Below are 9,695 nucleotides of genomic sequence, written 5' to 3'. Positions count from 1 at the left end.
AACTGATGCTTAAAAACACACTGTGCATGATCACTTAGGCCTGTAGTGGTTTCCAATGCGGGGTCCGGGGGCCCCCTAGAGGGTCCTTGACGGGGTCCACGGGGGTCACCGTTATAATTTCACTCTATTTTGGTGTCTTTTCGCAGACATTTCCAAGATTGTGTTATGTTGTTTTTTAATCATTATTATGTAGCTTAATAACAAACATACGCCTATTCATAAACATCCGTCTTAAAGCAAACATGTTTCTCCATTTGGGGTCAGCGGGGCCTAATTGTGCGTGATATTTTTCTGTTTTTTGGTCACGTTTGTGCGTCAGAGCTGCAAAAATGTGAATTATTAAAACTGGTGTGTAGCCGCTCAGCACGTCATTGAGAGAGTGAGAGAGAGAGAGGAGGGGGGGGCTATTACACATCAGCATGACAGGAGAGAGAGTGTGTGTTTGTGTGTGTACGAGAGAGGGAGGGAGAGAGAGAGAGAGAGAGAGAGAGAGAGAGAGAGAGGAGAGAGAGGTGCCATGTGCTTCCTGTCTACACGCCATTCACCTCCCCGGGATCCAACGCGATGGAGGTCCTGTCTGCTGCTGCCTGCGCTGAAATAAACTGAAATAAAGACTCCAGCTCAGAGTTTCCACTGTCAGACCTCCTTGTCTGTGGCATCGTTCCCTCTCTGGACTCACCGGGCCTGCATTTCCATCTATTTATTCATATTAATTATCATTTTTCCCATCCCAAACTCAGTTGGAGTGTGTCGTCTTTTTAGGAGAGAAAGGTATGTTGTTTTTTTAAATTATTGATCTCTCCAGAAATGGTGATAATTTTGCTGTCGCTCTTTGAATGTCTTTGCCCTTTTTATTAAGCACGCAAAATGTGTGTCAGAACTCGTGACATGTCACTCTGAAATAGTTGTATTGGTGTCATTAAGGCCGCTGTTTTGCATGCATTTTATCGGCCTCTGTAAATACAACCACGGGATGCAAAAAGTAAGTAGGCTGTCCGCAGGTGAACGTGAGATAGGCCCGCTTCAACCTAATTTCGAGCAACTGTCTGAGGCTAATCTGCGCAGAAGCTTTAATTATATATAGGGCTAGTCTTTTATTAACAATGCGAAGACGCGCTCTTGGATCTGTGTAATTACCAGGAAAGCAGCTTACAGTTGTTCTTTTCCTCTCTGCTAAGCGCATTGGCGCAGCTCAGTCCGCATTTTCCTTCTGTCCTTATCCGCGTATAAGGATCTTATGTGACTCTTAAGTAGTTGCCCCCTAAGTGCAGAGCCGATTTGAAGATAAGAGAAGCAGCAGATCCACCTCCGCGCAGGAACCCGGATTACCTGAAAGAGGAGGCCGAATACACGGAGGAATTAACCAATACGAGAAATAATTAACAAGACGTCTGATCGATTTCACTTTTCAATATAAACTCCTTCAAAAGCCTGATGTTAGTCACCATTGGTCATTTAAAAAAAAACATTTCTGTATTATTATCAATATTGTTGCTGTAATTATTTTTATTGTTGTTATTGTCATCATTATCAACAACATTATAATGTCCCATAAATATCGACATAGCCCTATAATTCCAGTAATAGCCCTATCACCACAGCTATTTCATTAATATATGAAATAGTAATACTATTAATAATTAAAATATTAATAATAATAATAATAATAATAATAATAATAATAATAATAATAATAATAGATAATAATGTTATCTCTATTTACCAGATATAAACATTAGCCTATACTTTCTTATATAATTTCTCACTATTTTTCTTTTTCTTTAACATATTTGTTTCTTTTGGGGGGGGGTTTGTCTTTATTTTGTCACAAGCTAAATACTGATTGAGATGATGCATACAATATTTGTGCTTTGCATACTGTCAAACAGCCCCCCGAGTCACTCCAGTTTCCTCTTTGATTGACAGGCTTCCAGGGATGGAGTCGACGCCCGGACAGCTTCGAGACGCGGGACGAGACGCCAGCTCTTCCCCCAGTTCAAAGCAGGACGCACAGAGCTTCTCCAGCCCCAGCTCCCTCAAACCAAACCAAGTGAGTGAGACCTCCCTGTACGGGGTTCCCATCGTATGTCTGGTCATAGACGGTAAGGAGAGACTCTGCCTGGCGCAGATTTCTAACACCCTCCTGAAAAACTACAGCTACAACGAGATACACAACCGCCGGGTGGCTTTGGGCATCACCTGTGTGCAGTGCACCCCGGTCCAGCTGGAGCTCCTGCGGCGCGCCGGGGCCATGCCCATCTCCTCCAGGCGCTGCGGCATGATCACCAAACGGGAGGCCGAGAGGCTCTGCAAGTCCTTCCTGGGAGCGCACAGCCCTCCAAAACTACCAGAAAATTTCGCATTTGATGTGTTTCATGAATGCGCCTGGGGCTCCAGGGGCAGCTTCATACCCGCAAGATACAACAGCTCCAGAGCAAAGTGCATCAAGTGCAGCTTTTGCAACATGTATTTCTCCCCAAATAAATTCATTTTCCACTCCCATCGCACCACGGAGTCCAAGTATCTGCAGCCGGACGCGGCCAACTTCAATTCGTGGAGACGCCACCTGAAACTGACGGACAAAAAATCTGAGGACATTAACCACGCGTGGGAGGATGTAAAGGCCATGTTCAACGGTGGGAGTAGAAAGAGGACTCTGCCCATGAGCGGGTCGGGGATGTCCTCGTCGATGAAATCTCAGGCCTCGTCCTCCCTGGCTCAAACCAGTTCCCCTGAGATCCCTCACAAAACTTTACGGTGCGACGAGGATCAGGGGAATAATAACCTGAGTTTGGCGAGCGGCGCTCGGACCTACCCAGTCATCCCGGTGCCCAGCAAGAGCTTTGGCATGCTTCAGAAAATCCCCCCACCTCTGTTCCCACACCACCCCTATGGCTTCCCCAGCTATGGGCTGTGTCAGAAAAAGAGCGACGGTGTGCCTGATGCGAACAAAACCAATGTGTCTGGTGTGTCTGGTGTGTTTTGGCCTGGCGCAAAGGACACCCTCTACCCTGCTTTCCCCATGTTTTGGCCTACAGCTGGTGGCCTACCCATGCCGCCCTACCCAGGGTCTCCACCCAAACCTCCTCCAGAGCTGCCAGGCGTCCGGCAGAGCGAGCTTGACTTATCGGACCAAAGCGACCGGGGCGCAAACACACCCAAAGACACCAACCACCACTCTCACCATCAGCAGGACGGTGGAGAGCGCTGTTCCAGCTCCCAGTCCTCCTCAACCAGGAACGACGAGGACAAGTCCGGGGACGAGACCTCACAGAGGAAAATCAGCTACATTTCGGCCTTCAGACCCGTGGTTAAAGACGCGGAGACCATCGCCAAACTCTACGGCAACCGGGACAGCTACGGCGTGCGCCCTGGCTACCTGTCCCCGGATTTTATCAGCGAGAGCTCCAGTTATAGATCGATATCACCGGACAGGGACAGCGTGGTGGACGACGACGACGAGGACCCGGACGTGGATGTGGAGTCAAACCGTGGACAAGACGAGGATGAGCCGATCCAGATATCACCGGGAAGGGACAACCATGACTCACCTGTCCCGGACCGGGTCTCCTCGGGTGCTGAGGAGAGTCAGGAGCAGGCTGACGCCTCCAGCCCGGGAGCAGCAGCAGCAGCATCATCACCGGAGGACTCCGTGCACACTGGGTCATCAGATGAGGACAGGCGGATGCGTAATGGCTCCCCTCTTCATGAAGTAAGATTAGATTAAATGAAACTTTAATGATCCCCGTGGGGGAAGTTGAATTGTCGCAGTAGTGGAGAATATGATGATAACAGTTATTAGAAGAGAGGAGGCCGATAAAAATGTAATCAAGATCAATTGGCCTGGAATTGAAAAAAAGATATAACTGCAGATTTTTGATCGTGTTTATTTTCTAAGTATTAACCAGAATAAAGGTTAATATGGAGGTCTAGTGTTTGGAAAATGTCATTCAACTGCTCTGTGTCTTTGAGCAAGGCAGCAAGGCCGATTCTAAAATCAGTGAAAAGATCATTTACCTAGAAAAAAGATCAATAAGGATCCACCTCAATTTGTACTAATGTATCTCAGATTCTGCCGTTTTCAATTAGGATAATTAAAGTATAAAACCCTAATTTATCCTAATTTGTTTTTTGATTTATTCCTATTAAAATGTTTCTCGGTGTGTCTCTTCAATTATAAGACATTTTACCACCAAATTAGTGCTTTTGATTGTTGGTAAAAAAAAAAAAAAAAAACATTCTGGTTTCTTTTAGGAATCAGTTCAGCATCTCCATAACAAATTACAGGGGCTCCTGGGTTGTTGTTGTTTTTTTCTTCTTTTTTTTTTGAAGAAAAATGCCTCAATTATGTGAAGAACCGAGTTAAAGGACATGTAATTGGTCTGCTTTATTCAAACACGAGTGTCTGCTTCGCTTTTACAGGTGTACGCTCATGAAAAGGACGGCCACGTGCTCCTGAACGAGCCTTCATCATTCGGGTCGAAACAATCGAGCAGATCCAACGGTGATTATTGAACCAATTTATAGTTATTAATGCAAATTCGGGCGTTTTTTGTTTCTTCTTTAGTAAAAAATGTTTGTCGACTGTTTATTTTTAGGAGTCCATCACGTGTCTGATACACAGAACCAACGAACATCCCACCAGGAGCAAAAAGACAGACAAGGTTTTTAATTATTCTGCTGTTCTAGTAATAATAAATAATAATATAGCATTATTACCTATTTTAGCTGCTTTTACTGTTTATCCTCAACCCCATTTAAATGTCGCTCTTACATAGATGACATGTATTTGTGTTTTATTGTTTTTGTGCAGCCGATGGAGCTTTACGCATCGATATCAGCGTGCATGAAAGAGACCTGGAGAACATGGCCAAAGGTAAGAGGCTGTTTTTAGGATCAAAAGGGAAACAAAAGGGAGGAAAAGTGTAGCAGGTGATATTAATTATAATCAGCAATTATTCCTGTTTTTGATTGTAATTTGGGTTCGTGTGTCGCCAGCCAACAAATACATATTTATACAGCAGCTAAACGGCTGACAGGGCCTGCTCGCCACGTTTAATTAATACGGGTATTTATTTGTTATTTTTAGATATAAGAAATTAAAATTAATTCAATATAGCCAATCTTTTTGCTAATTAGATTGACTGTCTGAATTTATAAGCCCCAAAATTTAACTAGACCGTTTGTCCAGGGTTGTTTAATTATCAAAATAATAAAATATATGTATATTATATTAATATTAAACATTGAATTCCACCTCATTTGAAATGCAGCTAAATGCCCACGGCCTGCTAAAGATGACGTGTCAAAATCTAAATGTTGAATTTACATTTTTGTGGGCCTAAAGTGTTTCCATAGTTGTTAAACCACTTAATCACGAGATGTGGGAGTTTTGACTTATTATTGTAAGAGGAAATCGTTTAGAGGCTATTAATATTTTAACGAACAGAGCTATAACCCCGAGGCACGGCAGCTAATTATTTTACAACGCTTGGAAAAACCCTGGGACTCCATTATTATCGTCTCAACCTCCAGGCAATGCATGGCAATTACTGTGGCAGCAGCGAGAGGAGAGCGGTGAAATGGTTGTTATCAAGGATGTAAACGCACCTGAAGTCGGTTTACTGAGCTGACATAAATCTCCATGTGCAGAAATTCAAAGTATATCACATTAAGTGGAATCAAATTGATGTGAGGTAGATGAGGATAGAGAAGGAAAATGTTTTTTTTTATGATATTGGTGGTTTATTTGCATTATGGTGCATGCTATTCTAGTGCACCACATCCCTGCTTGTTATTCAGAGGTGTCAGCTGGGGTGTGTTTCTGTGTTTTTAGGGTGAATAATGACATTTCCTTGCTGCAGATGGAAATAATTTGACGTTGAAATTGACACATTTTGGCTTTTAACTTTTGCAGAGGAATTGCAGAAGCAGCTAGTGGAACAAGTTGAGCTGAGGAAAAAGTTGGAGAGAGAATTTCAGCATTTAAAAGGTAGGACAAAAAGTGAGTCTGATTGTATTTTGTGAGTCAAAGCCACAGAGGGATGATGAATTTGGTGTCTTTGTTTGGATCTTAAACCCCTGTGCTTTGCAGCCTATAGATGTTAAGAGAACAGCGAGTTATTTTGTCCTTTGAATCCAGGAATGTGCCTTTAAATTTATCTCCACAATGTCAGAGAGTTTCCATCTGATGTGGCCTTCGGTACTCTTCAGATAATTTTCAGGATCAAATGAAGCGTGAGCTGTCCTACAGAGAGGAAATGGTCCAGCAGCTGCAGATTGTTCGAGGTTGGTCTCTCTCTGTACTCCATAGATTATGACTGTAAAGCGGATGTAGATCAATGCTCTTTAAGTTTATGGGAAAAAAATTTGAGCCACAGAAAAAAAAAACGTTTAAGTAACATAGGCCATATCAATCAATCTGAACCAACTAGCCTCTAAACTAAAAAAGAAAGGAAAAGTGACACTTGCATATTGAAATATTGGCGATATGTGTCCAGCCTTTTTCCTGTAAACTCCATATTTTTTGTCCTGAAGTTGAGTAAATTATTAGATATCAAAAGGTGAAACTGAAACCACATTGTTTTGTTTGCAAAGGTTATTTTCTCCTAAATCATGCTCTGGAAAATTGAATAGACAGACCATTATGTAGTGCTGTATCGGTTACATGCAGTAGACAGCAACTAATGCCACCCGTTAAAGGATTGGTTTAATGTTACAGTAGTTTAAATACAGGGTTCAAGTACACAGAGGGGTCACTCTAAATACCATAGGGGCAAACGGCATACATTACACTACTTCACTTCAGATGCTACACCTCACATTTTCTTTTTCTTTTTTATCCTTTTTTGACCAATTTTATTTATGTTTTATTTATTTTATTTTTGGATAGACACTTTGTGCAGCGAGTTGGACCAAGAGAGAAAGGCTCGTTATGCAATACAGCAGAAGCTAAAAGGTAATTTTATCCGGTCCAAAAAAAGAAACATGTATACATGTCATTTTTTGCCTACAAACTTAAATATGCAAGTGCTACTTTTTTTTTATTAAACATCTCCTTTGATCAGTGTATAAATAAATATTGAGAGAAATACACTGTTAAAGGATGGGTTCACATTTGTTCAAGTCTGTCTTAAAACAACACTCACATGCCCATAATGTACATTGAAAGTCGCTTTAATGGTTCTTCCTGTCCGTTCTGGCTTAAAGCAATTTAAATGTAATAAAAGTGACAAGAAAATCCACAGTCACTGCTGCATAAATAATATTTAAATTCAGTCAAAGCTTATTTGATGCTTCAGCAATCTGAATTAGTCAAATCAATTGTTTGTTCCTAACCCTTCACCACGGCCCACCAAGAACTTACTGTCTTTTAAGGAACATCACAAAAAAAAAGTCTGAGGCTGTTTTGTATAAAAGCAAAATGCGACAATGTGCAATGGAACCAGACGCACATGAAGCTTGTAACTTAAACAGCCACTGGAGAGACTTAAAGTACTGGCAGATCAGTGTGGGGAGATGAGGAGACTGTAATCTTCATCTGATTGATGCACAAACAAACATAAATGCTATATTTCTCTGAGGTTTGACTGGCGCTCTTTTAATTACGTCATCTTGTTGCGCCCTCTTCCTCTGCAGTGTTTTAATGGCTCCCGACTAGAGAATTAGCGTCACCAGCTGTTCACCTCGATAAGCCAACTCCTAATGTTGGGTAGTGGATGGAAATACACACTCATTCTCATTTCTTACAATACTTTTCTGATAATTCTGTTAAAAAAAACCCTCCTGGATCACATGATCGAGCCATCTTTACAGCTGATGGTTGTTTAGGCAAACATTGTGTAAACCCACAGATAATTATTTATATTATACATAAGATCCCAACATATTCAGAAATATCAAATACGGCAGGTTGAACTGTGGGAAAATGTATAAAATGATGCACAGGGCATCATGAATTTTCTGTTAAATGAGATGTAGCATCATGTAGTTCAAACAACCATATACAGAATAAAAAAGCAATATTATTACACACTGTAGACACAAACTATAAAGCTAAAATCACGGTTTAAGAGTTAGGACACCTGGCTTATGGAAACACAAAGAGGCAGTTTCGTACTAAAAGATACTTAATGCTTTAATTTTACACAGAACAAGGACTGTACATTTTGCCTCTCATCACTTAAATTGAACTCATGCAAAGAACAAATATCTTTATGGACAATAGGAACAATTCCAACAACCAAAAAACAGTTTGAATGACAGACAGATGTGAAGAAACGTGAACCTATCCTTTAACAACAACACTAGAATAAATAAACCAACTTCCACCTGTAAAGTGAAGAATCATTTGTGAGAGTTGTTGTTTTGTGTTTTGTCTGCATGTTCTCACTGATGGACCTGTTCCTTCCCAGAAGCTCATGACGCCCTTCACCATTTCTCCTGCAAGATGCTCACTCCTCGTCAGTGTACCGGAGCCTGCACCTTCAAGCCCCCGCTGCTGCCTCCCTAGTGCCCTGCCCCCACCCGACCCCTGCACCTGACCCCAGCACAGCCAAAAATAAAACACACACAGGTCCGCCTTCGAGAGCGCTCATGTGTTCACCTCCCACCTGTAACCCACGGATTACCACCCTGCTGTATACATACACTACTGATTTTAGCACTTGAGTGAATACGTCGAGACTCTGAGACGGTCTTTGGCAGCGACCTCTCCCCTTCAAAAAAACTGAACTCTTGAGTAAAAGAGATCAGGAGTTGCTTAAACATGGAGTTCATTTTATGTTGTGAATCAAAAGGATTGTTGATCTGAAGCTGCAAAGCTCAAACCAAGGAGTCTCTCTGAATCAAAGTCGTCTGCTCTTTAGCTATCCTGAAAAGAAAAAACAACACTATATACATATACATATATATATCACGTGACGATGTGCAATGGCTTGTATAATTGTGATATTAAGTTCCAAATGTATCTCATTATTTAGCTTTTTGTTGCTTGTTTGAATATCTCTTGAGTTTTTACATATATTTGTTATTTATCTGTCTTTGGTTTAACTTATTGTTTAGATTATTTGTAACACTGTATATGTTGTTAAGCACTTTAAATGGGCAACATTTCTGAATTTGACCATGCCATCCTATACCAAATTCCTTTATCGAAAAAATATGTGGATCTTTACGTTTAAAAATAGAGCACATTATTATGAGCACTTACTTCAACAGCCATTCAGGTTTGACATCAAACAATAAAAAGGTTTTCTTTTTCACCAAGTTTGAAGTGATGATTAAAAAAAAAAAAAACACTCTTGAGCCATTTATAGATGTACAGTTTAGACTATTTTAACACAAATCTGATCTCATTGCTGTCTCTGTTTCAGGGTTTTTTCTATCATTACATGCATCTGTGAGTCACAAACAGACAAAACCAAAACTTTTTCCTATCATCTGATGATCTGATTTTATAAGAAGAAGACACTGTATGAAATATGTGAAATCTGCCATTCACACCGCTGCATTTCATTTTCTCTTATTTGTTGAATTTGGTTTGTAAAAAAAAAGGAAAAAAAAGAAGAAGAGCAGTCCTGGTTTCTGACACAATCTACCAATAAGTTCCCATTTATGTATGTACCCTGTCAATATTAATAAAATGTGAAAGCCACTCTCTGCTTTACGGTCTCATTTTTGTGTCTTTCACTGGT

The 9,695-nt window shown here is 41.0% G+C and overlaps 1 protein-coding gene across 4 annotated transcripts; it reads left to right on the top strand.

Moving 5' to 3' along the window:
* Positions 1-555: 555 nt before the first annotated feature.
* On the top strand, positions 556-9,655 carry LOC127351752 (SKI family transcriptional corepressor 1 homolog-B-like). Of its 4 annotated transcripts, none has more exons than XM_051379642.1 (9): positions 556-771; positions 1,927-3,712; positions 4,423-4,504; positions 4,599-4,664; positions 4,814-4,876; positions 5,918-5,992; positions 6,214-6,288; positions 6,893-6,958; positions 8,418-9,655. In XM_051379642.1, exons 2-9 carry the CDS (start codon positions 1,937-1,939, stop codon positions 8,510-8,512), a joined length of 2,298 nt encoding a protein of 765 aa, XP_051235602.1. In that variant the 5' UTR covers positions 556-771; positions 1,927-1,936; the 3' UTR covers positions 8,513-9,655. The 4 variants fall into 4 exon arrangements, with proteins under 4 accessions (XP_051235602.1, XP_051235601.1, XP_051235605.1 ...); XM_051379641.1 differs by having other exon boundaries at positions 8,415-9,655; XM_051379645.1 differs by lacking the exon at positions 6,893-6,958.
* Positions 9,656-9,695: the final 40 nt, after the last annotated feature.

Source organism: Dicentrarchus labrax, unplaced genomic scaffold, assembly GCF_905237075.1.
Source record: "Dicentrarchus labrax unplaced genomic scaffold, dlabrax2021, whole genome shotgun sequence".
NCBI lineage: Eukaryota > Metazoa > Chordata > Actinopteri > Moronidae > Dicentrarchus > Dicentrarchus labrax.
This window is presented reverse-complemented; position numbering and strand designations above follow the sequence as displayed.